The 19,324-nt window shown below is 39.5% G+C and overlaps 1 protein-coding gene across 1 annotated transcript in view; it reads right to left on the bottom strand.

Moving 5' to 3' along the window:
- LOC114656172 (uncharacterized) overlaps positions 1 to 19,324 on the bottom strand; it is a 73,080-nt gene that overhangs the window by 25,475 nt on the left and 28,281 nt on the right. The window contains exons 7-10 of the mRNA XM_028807610.2: positions 17,270 to 17,370; positions 15,979 to 16,065; positions 14,842 to 14,970; positions 14,588 to 14,710 (exon numbers count right to left, since the gene is read on the bottom strand). Of these exons, the coding sequence (XP_028663443.2) occupies positions 14,588 to 14,710; positions 14,842 to 14,970; positions 15,979 to 16,065; positions 17,270 to 17,370 (440 nt within the window). The remainder of the gene's footprint in view (positions 1 to 14,587; positions 14,711 to 14,841; positions 14,971 to 15,978; positions 16,066 to 17,269; positions 17,371 to 19,324) is intronic.

Below are 19,324 nucleotides of genomic sequence, written 5' to 3'. Positions count from 1 at the left end.
CGCGACAATGGCTCGCCCAGCATCTGGGGGTCAAGTGTGTGCATGGAAAGACCAGGTCTTACAGGTCCGCAATGTGCTACATCTCCTGGGAAGGGACTCTGAAACGAATGATGGTAGCCGTGATGCCGGAGCCTCCCTTCTCAGTAATACTGGGATGGGACTGGTCTAACAATAAAAGCGGTAGGACTGTCACCACTCCAAAAACCGAACTGGGTCTAGTTATGGATGGTCAGGAAGCCCTCCCAGCTGCTCTCACGCCGTGCACTTCTGCGACTTTTGATGACGTAGGGAGCTCGGGGGAGTGCTCTTCGGCGCCGGACCTCAACCCGGAAGTGCCACCGGGTGGAGTTCTGGAGCAGTCGAGTGCTCCCGCGGACCCAATAGTGGATATACTCAGCGGGTTAGATGTACAATATCGCTCTACCCCCGCATCATTTAGAAGGGAACAATGGAACGATGATTCCTTAAAGTTCGCTAGACATGCTATAGTGTCTGCTGACGACATATCGTCTATGGCTTCCACACCACACGGGCCCTACTTTGTATTGGAGAATGATTTGTTGTATCGAGTAGCCGAGCATGAAGGCGAGGTACGGAAGTTGTTGCTAGTACCGCGGACTTACCGGCGGGAAGTCTGCGAACTAGCTCACGCCCACCTCCTAGGCGCCCATCTCGAGGCCGAAAAAACACTAGAGAGGGTGAAGCTCCGATTTTACTGGCCCGGGATCAATGAGGAGGTCCGACATTTTTGTCAATCCTGCCCGGTGTGACAATTACGACAGATTCCTAGGAGGGACCGCGCTCCTCTGATCCCAATTCCCCTTATAGATATACCCTTTGAACGGATCAGTGTCGATCTGGTGGGACCCCTGGAACCCTAAGTGCGTGGTTATAAATATCTTTTAGTAATGGTGGACTACGCAACTCGATACCCCGAGGCAGTTCCCTTGCGAGCTGCTAATACAAAAAACATTGCACGGGAATTAGTAGGACTATTTTCCCGGGTGGGCATACCTAGAGAAATCCTCACAGATCAGGGTACCCCCTTTACCTCAGAAATGTTCAGGGAAGTTGCCAAACTACTCCGGGTTAAGCATCTTAAGACATCCGTTTATCATCCCCAGACGGATGGACTAGTTAAGGGCTTCAACCAAACATTGAAGCAGATGCTCCGCAAAGTAGTCAGAGAGGACGGTAGAAACTGGGACCAGCTTTTACCACTAGTACTTTTCGCATACAGGGAAGTACCCCAGGCCTCCACAGGGTTTTCCCCGTTTGAATTGTTGTATGGACGTCAACCACGGGGTCTATTGGATATACTAAAAGAGGGATGGGAAGAGGAGGCCCGTCCCTCCACCAATGTATTGGAATATATCGCGCAATTATGCGATAGATTGGAGAAAATGAGACTGTTACTAAAAGATTTACATGTCCAAAGCTCAAGCAGCGCAGGTCCGGAATTATAACCGGAATGCATCTTTACGCGAATTCCGACCAGGGGATCGCGTAATGGTGCTCGTGCCCACCTCACACTCTAAATTGTTGGCTCATTGGCAGGGCCCTTACGAAGTTAAAGAGAAAAAAGGACTTGTTGATTATCTGGTGAGCCAGCCAAATCGTCGGCCGAGTGAGAGGGTTTATCACATTAACCTTCTGAAGCCGTGGAGAGAACGGGAACCTGACCCTCCTCCCGGCCCTTCTCTCTCCCTTTTCTCAGACAATACACCCCTTAACTTCGGCTCCAATTTGATGCCCCAACAATGACAGGAGCTCGAAAGAGCATTCTTGTCTGTCCCGGAGGTGGTCAGCGAGGCACCTGGCCAGACCTCGTTGATTAAGCATGACATTGTGACAGCCCCAGGGGTTGTTGTCAGGGAACGGCCCTACCGCCTCCCTGAGGCGAAACGTGCTGAAGTGGAGCTAGAGGTTCAACGGATGTTGGACATGGACATCATTGAGGAGAGCCATAGCCCTTGGTCTAGTCCTATCGTCCTCGTATCCAAGCCGGACGGGTTATGGAGGTTTTGCAACGACTTCAGACACCTCAACCAGTTCTCGAAATTCGATGCCTATCTCATGCCCCAGGTGGATGAGCTCCTAGAGAGACTGGGGACGGCCCGCTATCTGACTACACTTGACATGACAAAGGGGTATTGGCAAATTCCCTTAACGGTGTCCGCGAAAGAAAAGACGGCATTCAGTACCCCTAGCGGTCACTGGCACTATAAGGTACTCCCATTTGGATTGCACGGGGCACCCGCGACATTTCAGTGTCTGGTTGATCGAGTGCTACGGCCCCACCAATCCTATTGTGCCGCCTACCTGGATGACGTGGTTATCTATTCCGGCACCTGGGAGGAACATGTAGTGCAGGTTTATACGGTTCTCCTGACGCTAGCGAAGGCTGGACTTCGTATCAATCCTCGAAAGTGTTACTTTGGGATGAACGAAACCCTCTATTTAGGCTATCTAGTGGGAGGAGGTTTGGTCAAACCTCAGTGCACTAAAATTAAAGACATCCTGGAATGGCCCCGTCCGATTGTCAAGAAACAGGTGCAAGCCTTCTTAGGATTGGCCAGGTACTACTGCCGGTTTGTGCCCCGCTTCTCTGAGAGAGCAGCACCCTTGACGGATCTTACAAAGAAGCAGGCTCCTTTTACTGTGGTGTGGACCAAGGAAGCGGACCGTGCATTTTGTGACTTGAAACGGGCCCTTACCTCAGCACCGATTTTGCGCACTCCTAACTTTTCTTTGCCATTTCTTCTCCAGACCAATGCTTCGGACACAGCTTTAGGTGCCGTGCTGAGCCAAAGCATCGATGGTTTTGAGCATCCTGTGCTGTATTTGAGCCGGAAACTGTTGGACCGGGAGACCAGGTATGCGGCAGTGGAGCGGGAAGCCTTGGCTATTAAATGCGCAGTAACCCACCTGCGGTATTACCTGTTGGGATGGGAATTCACATTGCTAATGGACCATGCCGCCCTCCAGTGGATGGCCCTGCATCGTGACTCGAATCCTCGTGTCACCAGGTGATTTTTGGACCTGCAGCCGTTTAAGTTCACTGACGTTTATCGTCGGGGCTCCATGCAGGCCAACGCTGATGCTCTCTCCCGCATTCACGACCTCTCGGTTCGGGTCGCTCGACTCGGTGTGTCTGGGCTAACGGGGGTGGGGGGGTCCTGTCACGCACGAGCGATTAGGGAGCAGCTGAGCAACCCGGTTTGTTGCATAAAATGTCCCGCGAGGGAGCTACGGCAGTGTACTAACCTCTGTTTCTTTAATTCCTCAGAAAGACCGAGGCAGCGGAGCCGTAAAGAGCGCCCGGACGTATCAAGAAAACGCACACTTCCGGGTGCATTTGTAAACACGGACGAGCCCTGATGACGTCAGACTCCCAGAAACCACCGCAACACTTCCCAGCATCCCTCACACATTATTTCCTGTCAGCCAATATAAAATGTCCGTCCTTCCCTGCTGTAATTGTCAAATTTTGAGTTGCTGAACTATTTTTGACTGGTATTTTGATTTACAGTATACGGGGCGTAAAAACCCCAACCCTTAATCTGTTCTTCGTGTGTTTATTTTACACTCTCTATTATAAAAAAAAAATCTTGGGAGGGAGACTAGGGGGGCGGCATGGTGGCGCAGTGGGTAGCGCTGCTGCCTCGCAGTTGAGAGACCTGGGTTCACTTCTCGGGTCCTCCCTGCGTGGAGTTTGCATGTTCTCCCCGTGTCTGCGTGGGTTTCCTCTGAGCGCTCCGGTTTCCTCCCACAGTCCAAAGACATGCAGGTTAGGTGGATTGGCGATTCTAAATTGGCCCTAGTGTGTGGGTGTGTTTGTGTGTGTCCTGCGGTGGGTTGGCACCCTGCCCGGGATGGTTCTTGCCTTGTGCCCTGTGTTGGCTGGGATTGGCTCCAGCAGACCCCCGTGACCCTGTGTTCGGATTCAGCAGGTTGGAAAATGGATGGATGGATGGATGGGAGACTAGGGAGACGAGACATAATCTTCTCGGAAGACAATTTGACGTTCCGCGAGAGACACTTTAACGTCACGCAAGACAAAGCAGTGAGACAACATTTAAAACAAGTTCACAGACATTTAACCAAGCAATTGTTGGAATGCTTTTGGCAGACAGACATCATGTGCTACCAGCTCTTAAAACAACGACAATCAATAAGCAGAACACGCAGCTTGCCAGCAGCAGGAAGACAGCAGATGATCCGACCGCTTCTCCATAGCGTGCGTTCAGCATTCCCCACCCCCCCATTTCACAACGCGAGCGGCACAGACGTGAAGTGGCAAAAGGACAGCTGCTGTACAGGCTTTGAAATGATCAACGCAAAGTGCAACAAGCAGAAAACACAGCTCGCCAGTAGCAACAAGCCAGCAGATGATCTCACTGCAACTCTTTAGCTTGTGTTCAGCCCCCATTCACAACGCAAACGGCAGACACACAAAGTGGCAAAAATAAAAAGAACACGTAGCTCGCCAGCAGCAGCAGCAGAAAGACAGCAGATGATCTGATGGCATCTCCTTAGTGTGTGTTCAGCTGCCCCCCCTTCACAACACGAGCAGCGTTATATGTCCTGAGAGAAAGATTTAACCACGCCCAGGGCTGGAAATAAAGGACAAGTATTGTTTTTACAAAAGTTTTAAAGTAAAAGTGTCATTTTCATGGGAATTGTTACATATGCATTATTTTCAATCTCTTTAAATTGTATATCTGGTAAACCAGGGGTGGGCGAGCGAAGCAGGGGGCAGAGCCCCCCAGTATATATATATATATATATATATATATATATATATATATATATATATATATATATATATATATATATATATATATATATACATATATATATATATATATATATATATATATAGAGAGAGAGAGAGAGAGAGAGAGAGATAGATGTGTGTATGTGTATAATTGGGAGTCAAACAGGCAAATATATTGAATTTCTGAATGTATAAAGTCATTCCTGAATATATAAAGTCAAAGTTTGAACATATAAAGTGAAGTTCTGAATATAGGCAGTGAAACAACTCAGTTGAAACTCTGTGGGGACATGAAGCGATATATAATATTAGGTTTATCAAAATGTGAGCTGAGGAATATCCAGGCTACAATTAAAAAGAATGACCTGAACAATATGCAAGTACCAATTGACTTTGCAGACCACATTCATTTTTTATGTAGGCAGATTATTGGACATAACTAACAACCTGACCGACTGCATCATTGGAACCCTGTTAAAGCTTGTTACTGTTAAAAAAAAAATGTGTAGTTTGCATTGTTTCATGATTGTGATTATTACTTCATAAAAGTATTGTGTTATTTCATATGAATATTGTTTTTTAGTGACAAGTTACTGAGACAACATTAAACTTCATATTATTTATTGTTTAACGTGGGTGCAGTGATAGCTTATAGGTTTGTTTCCTAGTCTTGTCAGGTGGTGCATAGATTTAGCATGTACTCTCAATCGCATGGATTGCTGAGGTATGAGTGATTATGAATCTGTCATTAACCACTTTCAATTGCTAGAAATATGTTTATTCCTAAATGTACTGTGAAGTAAATTACATCCATCCAGTTTAAGGTCACAGGAAGTCAGTGATCATTCAGTTTTAAAACAGAGTTATTTGGTGGTACAGTGACTAGCGTCGTCACAGTTTCACTGGTCAGTTTAAATCAGAGTCTGTGTTTACACAGGTGGATTGCTTTTTATTTACTGATTTTAATTAGAAGCAGATAACATTCCATACTATCAAGTCAAACTTAACAAATCAAAGCAAAATGCAATCCCCACCCAAGAGAAGGAGAGGAGAGCCAGCAACCAAAGCTACTCTATAAAATGAACAAGAAAGGAAGGGTTATTTCTTTCCCCGAAATGGAAGCTAATTCTAAAATGTTATAGATTAGATCCTGCCATATTTAAAAAGTTTTCAACTGATCCTCTAAGTGAGAAATTGATTTTTTCCAATTTCAAGTAGTATAGAACATCAGTTACCCACTTACTTAAAAGTGGTGGGGTGGGATTCTTCCAGTTGAGCAAGTTGTCTACGTGCCAATAGTGCAGTAAAGGCAATTACAGTTTATTTGTCCTCCTCCACTTTAAGCCCATTTGGGAGTACACCAAATACAGCTCTTAATGGGTTTGGAGTGACTGTGACACTGAGGCTGTCTGATAGGCAATGCAAAGATTTTTGTCCAAAATGTTAATTTAGTGCACGCCAAGAACATGTGGCAAAGTGAGGCTAGAGCTAGATTGCAACATTGACAGGCTGAATCTTGCACTGAAAACACTTTGAAAAATTTTAAATGAGATAAATGTGCTTGATAAAAGATTTTAAGTTGAATGATTGAATGCCTTACACAAATGCTAGGGCGTATTCTGTGCGTGGCTGCCTCCCACTCCTTTTCTGAAAAATTAGGTGATGTACTATGGGGTCTTTAAAAGGAAGGAACTTTAAAATATTTTTATAAATTGTAGAGATGCTATCTGAGTCTTCAAGACTGATTAATATTTCTTCTGGAATAGAACAAAGTGGAAGGTGAGAAAAATTGGGCAGGTTTTGTTTAGCAAAACTTGTAGCTTGAAAGTAGTGGAAGATCTTTGTTGAGGAGAAATTGAATTTGAGGCACAATTGTTCATAGTATGCAAAGACATTATCTCTGTACAAATCTCTTAAGTGTTTTAATCCCGGACATTTTCCAGACATTAAATAGTGTATATGTTTGAGAGGATGGAAAAAACTTCTCTGTATTAAAGTGCTCCCTACATCGGTTCCATATTCTGAAAGAATGAAGGGTAGTTGGATTTTTAGTGTATTGACGGTATTTGTATTAACTGGGGCATAGAGCAGGGAATACAAATTAATACTGCAAGACTTTATTTCTATTGTATACTAGGCTTGAGTATATTAATCAATTTGTGTCGATGTCCGGGGCTTTATAGCTTGTATATTTGCCGCCCAGTAATAAAATTAAAAGTGACCTTCTGCTTTAAGTCATTGTAGAGTAGCCCTTTGCATGCGTGGATGTTTCAAATTCCAAATAAATGAAGTTATAATTGAGTCCAATTTCTGAAAAATGATTTGTTAATGTTTGTGGAGATGCTCTGAAACAGGAAGATAAGCTTGGGAAGGATGGTTCTCTCTCTATTATAAAAAAAATCTTGGAATTAGATGAGACGTGATTTTCTCAGAGAGAAACTTTCACATCCCGCGAGACAAGACTTTGTGACAAGAGATTTAACCACGCCCAGGGCTGGAAATAAAAGACAAAGAGTAGATGACGAAGTAGAACTTCGTAAAGAATTCAAAAACATTGGCGCGGTACACATACAGAGCAGATTAGAGATAATGGAAGTACAAAAATTCAAAAGTCTCAAAAAAATGATAGTAAAGATCGCATTAGCGCAAAGAAATGAAAATTATTACTTGGTGAAATAACGGAAGAGCGTAAAGAGATCGAAAATATTGTTTGGATTTAAAATTTGTTGGATACTTGTAGATCGTCTAATTCGTGTTGCCATTAGGGAAAAGTAGTGTTTCTTCCCAATGAAGAGGCGTATCCGCGAGAATTAAAAGATTTGTTGTTTGGTGAAAGTGAAATCCACATACGCTGTCATGCTTGGGTCACAGAGTTACACAGAAACGTGATTCAAACAACTTCAAACAAACATAAGTCTCTTTCAGGAGTGAATTGAGCTCTGTGTGTTGTTGGAGGGGACAGTTCCGTCTCTCAATTAAAATAACAGAAAATCTTCCTCTTCATAGGGGTGCGCCTCAGGAGCGGGACCCCCAAAAGGAGCAGAGGATGTCTGGGGGAGAAGAGAGACAAGGCAGTGAGACAAAACGACAGCTGCTGTACAGGCTTTTAAATGTTCAAAGCGCCGCGTGAGATGCAAATCACGTGGCACAGCAGCAGCAGCAGCAGCAGCAAGCCAGCAGCTGATCGAGCAAAGAGGAGATTAAAAAAAAAAACTATTTGTTTCCCATTGTATCACCGTTTAAGAGGGGGTTTTGGAGGAGCAACCGTGTCTCCTTGGGGTGCATTCTGCACCCCTCTTCACAATGCAAGCAGCAGAGATGCAAAGTGGCTGGCGTGTAGCGCATGCCGGAGGGGTTGGCGAGCGAAGTGAGCAGGGGGCAAAGCCCCCTAGTCTTAACAATGTTGATTCCCCCTGCTAATGTAAGAAGGAGGGTAGACCATTTATTCACATGTTGTTTAATTTTTTCCATGCAGACATCAAAATTTTGTTGAAGAAGAACTTAATATTTATTTGTGATATTTACCCCTAGATTTTTAAATTGATCTGCTAAGATAAATAGGAAGGTTGACTGCTATGGGTGAAAGTGTGCGTGTACAAGGAACTACACACACACCTCTTGTGGCCTATTTTTTTCCAGGCCACATGCTTCAGTCATAGATTTTTGCATATTTTCCTAAAGATTTTCAAGGAACACACTTTCTTGCATACATTCAATCTGCTTGGGCACACTTGTAGCAGTAAACCATACTTACTGAACTGAACTTATTAAAGTTGCTTATTGAATGAGCAACATGAGATGCTGCTGTAATACATACATAGTACATGACACAAATATTCTTGCGTAATTGCACCGAGTACAGTTTATGGCCAATGTTTATCAACTATTTGTTATTAACATAGTTTACATTCAAAGGTTTATGAAAGAAGTAACTGAAGTTAGAATTTCCTAAAAAAAATACACTTTAAAGGTTTGGAAAATTGATAGATGACATTGTCAGCATCAGCAAATAACAAAAATAAATATAACATATATAAGGGTATGTTACAAGAGCATTAAATAAGGTTTTGGCATATTATCAATGGTCATGTTCAAGTTTATATTTGTGGTCATAAGAGGATAATAAATAAATAATAATAAAATAACTGACGTTTGCAAGGTGTGGTGCAGTGGTCAGCATTGCTGCCACAGTTCCAGAATCCTGGGTTCAAATCCTAGTCCCATCACTGTTTGTACAGAATTTCCAGAACACTGAGCGTAGGCTGTTTGTGAAGAAGCCATTGTGAGTGCCCCCTGCCCCCAGTCCTTTCTGGGTACAACCCGTTTAAACCTGTTACTAAGATAAAAGGGTTTGGAAAATCAATTACTATACTTTCAGTACATTATGATTCTCAGTGAAAGAAAACTTGTAATTCACCATTTAAATAAAAAGTAGTGAATATAATCTGTTAAAGCATGATTGCACTTTAGCATTGATAACAAAACTATTAGTGTAAAGGGCAAAATACAAAATGGTTATCAACAGATATGAAAGCATCATTGTTACAATCTTGTGTAAATGTCTTAATATACAATTAAGTTTCCAAATGCATCACAAACTTTATTTGTTCGCAAATACTGGCGGGAGAGTAGACCATGTTAAGTACTACAGCACACATTTCCAGATTTTAAAGTTTGTATTCCTGTTCCAACAAAGACACATTCTGTGCTCCACTTTACACGCTCCCAATGTTGATGTATTTTTCTTCCCACATCCTAAGGAGGTGAATGTTAGACCAATGTATCCATTTTCCAACCCTATTTCATAGTTCTAGCTTGTAGGGAGCCATAATAAAAGGTGGAAACAGACTTTGTGCACCAACTAATTGGCACCTGCAAATTGTTCCTTGTGGGTGTCTTGTTATGCCCTGCTATGAACTGAAACCCTGGTCAGAGCTGATCACCTGTAAAAATTCCCCACTCCACTCTTAATCCATCTGGCCAGTGCTGCTGGAGTAATCACCAGCTCCATGTAACCATAAACGGTGCAGGCAGCTGGAAATTTGTGACTGACGGGTGTGATTACTCCACAGCACATGTAGGAATGAACATATCTAGGTGACAGAGAGTGATTAATGATGCATGTCCAGAATTCAGTAGTAAAAGTGCTTTGTACACTCATTTATACAAATTACCAACACCATGTATTCCTTGACCAGGCTAGGAATAAAGCCTGAACCCTTCATTCTGTGAGGTTAAAAAAGGAGTTCTGAGCCACCACGCAGCCCACTAAATGTATAAGCGTAATGATGGTTAAGTTATTGCTGATTGACTTTATCAGGGCTTCATTCACTACCTCCGTATACAGGAGATCAGTCTTGTAAGGTATATTCAATAATGTGCATACATAATGTTGAACATATTTCAAATAATAAATTTAAAAAACAAAGCAATATTTCAGTACACTCAATTCACAATATGGGATTAGGCTACACTGATTTTACTAGAAATGTGCCAGAACCTGTTCACTCTGTATATTCAGAAATTCAATATATTTGCCTGAATTTGGCACCCCATAATACAACCCCAATTCCAATGAAGTTGGGACATTGTGTAAAACGTAAATAAAAACAGAATACAATGATTTGCAAATCCTTTTCAACCTATATTCAATTGAATACACTACAAAGACAAGATATCGAATGTTCAAACTGATAAACGTTATTGTTGTTTTGCAAATCTTCACTCATTTTGAATTTGATGCTTGTAACACGTTCCAAAAAAGCTGAGACAGGGGCATGTTTACCACTGTGTTATATCACCTTTCCTTTTAACAACACTCAATAAGCATTTGGGAACTAAGGACACTAATTGTTGAAGCTGTGTAGGTGGAATTCTTTCCCATTCTTGCTTGATGTACAACTTCAGTTGCTCAACAGTCCGGGGTCTCTGTTGTCGTATTTTGCGCTTCATAATGCGCCACACATTTTCAATGGGAGACAGGTCTGGACTGCAGGCAGGCCAGTCTAGTACCCGCACTCTTTTACTACGAAGCCATGCTGTTGTAACACATGCAGAATGTGGCTTCGCATTGTCCTGCTGAAATAAGCAGGGACATCCCTGAAAAAGACATCGCTTGGATGGCAGCATATGTTGCTCCAAAATCTGTATGTACCTTTCAGCATTAATGGTGCCTTCACAGATGTGCAAGTTACCCATGCCATGGGCACTAACACACCCCCATACCATCACAGATGCTGACTTTTGAACTTTGCGCTGATAACAATCCGGATGGTCCTTTTCCTCTTTGGCCTGGAGGACACGATGTTCATGATTTCCAAAAACAATTTGAAATGTGGACTCGTCAGACCACAGCACACTTTTCCACTTTGCGTCAGTCCATCTCAGATGAGCTCGGGCCCAGAGAAGCCGGCGGTGTTTCTGGGTGTTGTTGATATATGGCTTTCGCTTTGCATGGTAGAGTTTTAACTTGCACTTGTAGATGTAGCGACGAACTGTGTTAACTGACAATGGTTTTCTGAAGTATTCCTGAGCCCACGTGGTAATATCCTTTACAGAATGATGTCAGCTTTTAATGCAGTGCCGCCTGAGGGATCGAAGGTCAAGGGAATTTAGTTTTGGTATTCGACCTTGCCGCTTATGTGCAGAGATTGCTCCAGATTCTCTGAATCTTTTGATGATATTATGGACAGTAGATGATGAAATCCCTAGATTCCTTGCAATTGTATGTTGAGTAATGTTGTTCTTAAACTGCTGGACTATTTGCCCACGCAGTTGTTTACTAAGTGGTGAACCTCGCCCCATCCTTGCTTGTGAACGACTGAGCCTTTTGGGGATGCTCCTTACATACCCAATCATGACAAACACCTGTTTCCAATTAACCTGTTCATCTGTGGAATGTTCAAAACAGGTGTTTTTTGAACATTCCTCAACTTTCCCAGTCTTTTGCTGCCCCTGTCCCAGCTTTTTTGGAATGTGTTGCAGGCATCAAATTCAAAATGAGTGAAGATTTGCAAAACAACAATAAAGTTTATCAGTTTGAACATTCTATGTATATCTTGTCTTCGTAGTGTATTCAATTGAATATAGGTTGAAAAGGATTTGCAAATCATTGTATTCTGTTTTTATTTACGTTTTACACAACGTCCCAACTTCATTGGAATTGGGGTTGTGTATATATATATATATATATTTATATATATATATATATATATATGTGTGTGTGTGTGTGTGTGTGTGTGTGTTAAGGGAAAAAAGCAAAGGTTTACGTAATGGCCCTCTTCCAATATCACCCCTCTCATGAGTTGAGAATTTATTTGGGTTCCAAAGGTCCAGATCAGTCAAAGAGTGAAGGACTGTGATACTTATTCTGAGCCAGCAGTTGGCACTGGTGTGCTAACTGGGGCATACAGGGAAAAAAACCAATTCGGACTCCCACCGTCAAAATTTTGTCTTTCAAAGTGGTCTATCTTGTCCATATAGTCCTAGAGGGCAACTATGTAAAATTTGGTCCAGATCGGTCAAACGGTGTAGGATTGTACAAAGAATATACAGACAGACATTCCATTTTAAATATACAGATATATAGATATACTAGCCATGGTACCTGCCAAAGGTTATAGAATAATTTGAAAAATATTTGCTACCTTTTACCTTACATTTACCTTCAGCGCCTTTCCTTTGTATTTGTGTGTGTGAACCTCTCTTAAAAATTGCTCCCTTATTCAAACACGTTCCTGAAAAGGTTTCTTCTCAGACTCTGTCAATATTTTTGAGACACCTTTCTCATCTCCTGTCCTGTTTTATACTTAACACCTTTAAAGGCAACTCTCTCAGCATGCTTCATATGTTTTTACTCCTCCTTTTGCGTCTCACACTTGAACTTCCTCTTTTGTTGCATCACCAAAGCCAAACTGATCAGTCACACCAAAGCCAAACTTACCAATTAGATTGCTCAGTGAGACTGGTGTTTTATTATACCTTGGTGTTTTATTATACAGCAGGTATCTATGAAATCTGTTCCATTGTTATGTATGTTTATTCTTATGCTTTCCCATGCACAGCATGGATATTTGAAATTAAATTGTACCTTTTCTTGACTATCTTTTCAGAACTAGTTTTATTTTTACTTTAGTAAATTTTTGTCTAAGTGATAATACTTCTACTTCTACTCTTTCTATTTCTGCTAAAAGAGCTGAATAAAACCATTTTATGACATATTTTGTATAGGGAATCACTTATTTTCATTAAAAAATGAATGTATTTTCTTAAAATACATTCTTACCGAGACATGAAAATAAATGACTTTGGAGGTGCTTTTGCTTCTGATCGATTTAGTGATAAATACTTCTCTTTGTATGAATGTATTCTTTATGTGTGTATGTGACAGTGTACACCACCATTTATTGTTTAATTGCTAATGATTTGATTATGGAAACAGTGATAATAAGCGCATCTTAGGGTCATTTTTTGTTTCAATCAAATCCAACATTTTAGTGATGTCCATTATATGGCTACAGAAGAAGTACAGGTCAAATTCCATTACAACGAAGTGCCAGAGAACTAAAAAATATTTCGTTGTAATGAAAATTTTGTATTAATGAGATTCTGAATTTGTCACTATAGTTCTTTCTTTAACTTGCGACCAGATGTTTGCAATCATTTCAATAGCTTCTTTCACGTTAATTTTCATCTCCTCCTGCCTACAAGTTATGCTGATGAGAATTGTTCTCAGCATTTCCTTAAGATAATATACTTTCAGGGTGCGAATGATGCCCAAATCACCCATTGAGATCTTTTCGGAGTTGCTTCGGTGGCATGCCGCAGCACTGTGAGGATAAATGGATAAACAGTCTTCCACAGTCTTCCCCCATTGGGGGAGGTCCCAAAAGAGTTTAAAAACCTCACAACAGTGACTGCTTTTTCTTGAATGAGTGGCCCACTAATAGGAGTGTTTATTAAACAAGCATCACTGAACCACATAAAAACTGTTTTTCAGTGTCTTCAAATGCAGCACTTTGCATACATTTGCGCTGAGGCCCAAGGTGTGTAACCTGAGATTTTTCTTGTATTTTTACTTGGTCTTTCATGAAAGTTAACAGTGTCAATGGCGAAATTTCGAAGTCACTGGCAATGTCTTTTTTCCATTTTGCCGGAATCGAGAGCCGCAAAAATGTCAAGTTTTTTTCTAATGTGAGCTGTTGTCGTTTTTTGTGTCTGCCATTTCTATAGGAGGGTGACAATGAGTTAAAATTCCAATGGATGTTTCTCAAATGTTGAAGAGCAATAAGCTAACGGTTTCTCTGAAAACCACAGAAAACAACACTGCAAAAAAAACAGTATGAGGAAAGTTCAAAGAGAGAAAAATGTACAATGTTTCTGTTTGGGGATCGTTGTGCACAACTGCGCTACGACCACAGAACTAACTGCTCTGTGGATGATTCATTCAGGCATTTCAAGGTCACTTCATTGTAATGAAACTATCTGCTGTATATATTTCGGAGTACCGAGATTTTTATAGACTCTTCTTATGGGAAACTGACAAGACCGTAAAAATACTTTGTTGTAATGAAAATTTTGTTGTAACGATATTCGTTGTTAATGGAATTTGACCTGTATTTCAAAACAAAATTGAAATGAATGTGTACATGTTATTTTTTGTGTTCACTCAGCTTTCAGATTAATTTATTCAAGAAAATGTTATTTCAGATAAATATTTTATTCACATCTAAAAACATTAATGTCTATAAAAAGATTCCTATGAAATGCAAAGGATACATTTCTGTTAAATAATTTATGAATCTGTACCTAAACACTCCCCACTTCTACTGAAGTAACCTCTTGGGCAGGTGCACACATACGATCCAAGGGTATTTACACAAGTTGCATTACCATTACATTGTGCAAGGCCTCGAAAGCATTCATCAACATCTGTGTCAAAGAAGAAACACAAAGAATTTATAATTAATTGAGTTAAAACATACCAATAAAGAGCTAGAGTTGCTGTACCATGTTTTACAGGCTTATTCTTTTATTTTTCTTGATGTCACTGGGAAGCATACCTAAACATGCGTAGACACCATCACCTTCATATCCAGCTGGACACTTGCACATATATGAACCAAACGTGTTCACACAACTAGCATGAGAAAGACACTGTAAAGGCATTCCTTCCCTGCATTCATCCACATCTAGAAAATAGTAATATGGAAAAACTTGAGATTATTTGTAAAACTTCAACATGCTATTATTTGAAAAATTATACGAGTGCATTTACAAGCATTTTAACAGCCCAGTTATTTGCAGAAACATGCTTTCAAAAATACCACGTATGCCCTTATTCTATATAGAGAAACCGGGATATTGGTCTCTGAGAAATCAGGTTAACACAAATAAATTTCACCACAAGTAACCTGGTTATCCGGCCATGTAAACCCTTAATCGGGTTACACTTAAGGATTTAAGAGAATATGCGTGTATATTGCACTCTGTTAGCCTGAGCACACACTTCCAGCAGACATGGGTAGCAAACTGTGGAGATCCACAAACTTAAATTGAGGCAAATGCTGGGGAGATCACCTTACTTCTTCTCCTAATAGAAATAATCTGTCTCAATATTTAAGAATTATCCAAATTTTATGTTGAGTGAATGTACAGTGCTAAGCTCACCAGGATATTCTGAAGTGCAGTGTTGGGTGTAATGCGTTAAAAAGCAACATGCATTAGTTAGTCAATTTAGTATTTAAAATAATGAGTAGTGTAATAGTAGGTAAGAAACCTATTAATGAAGCGTTAATTTATGTTTAATCCAGGTATTTGCTATTGATATGTTGAAAGAATATGATTGGGTGGCAGAGCTTGTTTATATACCGCAAATATTCATATATTATGTATGTTATAGCACATAAAGGACTAAAAGTATTTAAATAAATAGCTTTTCATAAAAAAGAAAAAGTAATACAAAAGGCTTTGTAGCTCTTTACATATGATAATAAGTACCTATATAATATATTTCGTTTTTTTTTTAGTACCTAATGAGCGTTTTGCCAATGGGTAAATCCATAATGGACTTGTGAATGTAAATTTAGTTTTTTAAGAAATCAGGTTTCTGCTTATTCCAGTTTTGTGTATGCATGTAGACACTCATTTTTTCACATTTTTCACATTATTGTTAATTTTATTATGTCATTTTTTCTTACCTACGCAGTGAAGGCCATTGCCTTTAAAACCAGAACTACACTTGCAGTGGCGAACACTATGCTGGCCGATACAGACTTTACTGATGTCTGCAAAATGGAAAATAGAGTTAAACATAGTAATTATGAGATTTTTGTCAGAGATTAATTTCTTTTGAGATCTAAAAAATACAGCAATGTTTGCAAATTAAAGTGGTAACATTAATTTATAAGAGTTTAAATACTTTCAATAACATCTTTAATTTTACACCACAGTATTATCTCTTAAGAACAGACTAAATTCTCTTTAAACAATGCAATTAAGACAAACAGAACAATAATTTGAAAAAAATATAATAAATGATAGCAATGAAAACGAAGTGAAAAATAATACTCCAATTAAAAAAATAAAAGTAAAGCTACATGGTGTGAAACAGGGGTTGGGGCATAAGATCTTCCTGTGAAATTTGCACTCTTCCCATTCATTGCCACTTAAATGTCACTAACAACAGACAGGAGTACTTTGCCCAAATGTAATGTTAGGAGAACAGAAGATGGTTCTTGTTGTAGAAATATATGTAAGCAACAGTACAGTCAAATGCTAAGATACAATAGGTATATAATAACAGATAGAATAGGTGTTAATAGGCAGGCCCATTATATTACAGATAGCCTTCTGCTACCCTGAATGATGGAAACGTGAACTGTGATTGGTCTGGCCCTTTAAGAGGGAGTTGTAGACCTGAGTTGCAGGTGAACCTGGGGCCACTTTGAGGAGTTCTGTGAAAGTAGTAGCTGCTGCATCAGCCCCAAAAGTCATTCCTCACTAAGTCTTGAAAGCCCTTTACAACCACAAATGAGGAGAGCGTAGACCTGCAAGATTACTATAGGCAAGAACTCAATTAATGGACACACTGGAGTGGTCAGAGGTCATGGGGAAAGATAGAAAGTGAGAAGTAAGCTGACTGAACACTGGATGGTAGGAAAGTGCCAATATAATGGGGACATAATGTGAGAAACTCAGCATAAGAAGGTTAGTTGTTTCTCTACTTTTGTTTTGTTGTACCATTGTCAGAAATTACCCAGACCTTTCTGTTATAATAAACACATGTGTTTATGCACTTTGGCCAATTCCTTTGGCTTCCTTTGGGTTTAAAGCCTACTTATGAGCACACTCTTAAGGTCTCACTAGCTATAGCTATACTATAATGGGAAAAATGTAATGACATATAAAAAACAGGCACTTATACACATCATTAAATAAAAAAACTGGCAATGAATGATTAAAATCATAACATTCTTAAAATAAATTCACCTTTCCTTAACACAAAAAGCCTCTGGGCGACCATGACTTTACCAGGGATACCTTCAAGGTAATCGTAGATGACTGCACGAATCTTGCCAAAATCCTTGTCTCTAAGAACAGTTTCCAAAAACAGAAATGAATTAAATTATCAAACAAACTAACCATCTAAAACTGAATGACTTGTTCAGATACTGCTAAAATCACCTTCTTATTGTACAAGAAATGCATTAACATGGAAAAATATTGTCACAAGAAACTCAATCACAGCATATAATTGAAATGATGTGTGCTTGTTAGATATTTTCTAATACTAAACTATGAACATGCAACTGAAACATAAAATTTTTCTTTCAGGTATGAAATGATACATGGAACTATTAGTTATAATCCCACACATTTCAATATTGAAGCATTTCTTTATAATTTCAATATTCCTTGATAGGCACCATCCTCTCTTCTCTTATTGTTATTAATTTTGGTAAGATGGTTATACTCTTTGTTTAGATTTTATGCCATTCTCTAATGGTTTTATAATGCTTTTTATTATTGTTTTAACCACAATGCCATTTCAGACTTTTGTGGGCTCCAAAATGTTGTCTTTTGGTTGCCAAGTTGTTAGTTGTGTGACATAAATGTCAGTACAAAACATGGTGATGGTCTTTCACGAGTATCATACTATTGCAAAAAATTCTTAAAATGATACCTTCGCTATTACTTTGAACTTTGGCTTTTTGATCTTGGTTTTTGACCTTTACTCAGTTCTTCTTTGACATTAACTTTTGATTTTGTTTATCAACCTCCTTTTTGGCTATTTCTTTGTCATTTCCCTATAATCACTTCTTGGTTCAGTTTTGCCTAACTGCCCTTTTATGGACAAGCTACCTTTTTTCAGCTTGGCGGCATTTCTAAAACTGTTAAGTTTCAAAACAGCTCAAAACACTGCATAAAATAATAAATGTAAAAGTAATCTATTTCTCTTATATAATGCTATTAATGATGAGATCAAGGTGTATGGATGGATCATACCACATACAAAGAATAGCCTGAAAGCTTTGGATATCAAGAAAGAGGACAGAAGAACATAATAAGTAATAAAGTACACAAAACAACGACATCTTTATATGGGACACTGACATTAGATATTCTAATATTAGTTTAAAAGTAAAACAAACAATATTTCTATAGTTTAACAAATAAACTGATTTGAAATTACAAAGATGTAGGTTCAAGCACTCTCACATGCTAAATATATTAAAGGCATTCATCATGAAAATGCTGTACATAACGAAGACTAACTGCACTTTTGACTCGGCCAGAAAGTTTGAACAGTAAACATATGAGATGATCACTCAGGCTAAGCACAAGTTCAGCATTGTTTTGCAGTGGTTTAACTTCAATAATTAACTGCGTACTGTAATAAAAAAAAAAGAGTTCAAAGATACACATGCCATAAAACAACACTAGAGATACTCCCATCAATCGGCCGCCAAAATAAATCAGCTGATATTCACTAAAAAAGACTTGATCTACCAATCACAAAAAATGATCTTTTCAGCCCCTGCTTTTCTAGGCTTTATGGTAATTTAGTTGTGTGTTCCTTTACACAAGGTATTATGGTAAATGAGTCAGCACGCATGTTTTTTTTTTTTTTTGCAGTGAACTTTCTGTGTGTTGCTAAATTCTATTGTTTTTGGTATTTGGTCTAGTTAATTAAAGATTTTGTTTTTAATTTTGTTTTGCTTTTCTTCAGTTCTGTTTTTGTATTAGAAAATTAATTATTCTTTACATTATGAGTTTTCCTGCGGTGGGTTGGCACCCTGCCCGGGATTCGTTCCTGCCTTGTGCCCTGTGTTGGCTGGGATTGGCTCCAGCAGACCCCCGTGACCCTGTGTTCGGATTCAGCGGGTTGGATAATGGATGGATGGATTATGAGTTTTCCATTTTATTCAAAATTAAGCATATTGTTTTCATTTTATTTTAGCCAAATTTATTCAACATCCTTTACTCTGTTAATACATTTAAATTAAATAACAACTAGTTTGGTATGTTGAACCTGGGTTTTTA

This window comes from Erpetoichthys calabaricus, chromosome 8 (assembly GCF_900747795.2).
Source record: "Erpetoichthys calabaricus chromosome 8, fErpCal1.3, whole genome shotgun sequence".
Taxonomy (NCBI): domain Eukaryota; kingdom Metazoa; phylum Chordata; class Cladistia; order Polypteriformes; family Polypteridae; genus Erpetoichthys; species Erpetoichthys calabaricus.
Note: the sequence above shows the minus strand (reverse complement) of the source record. Positions and strands in the feature narration are given on the sequence as shown.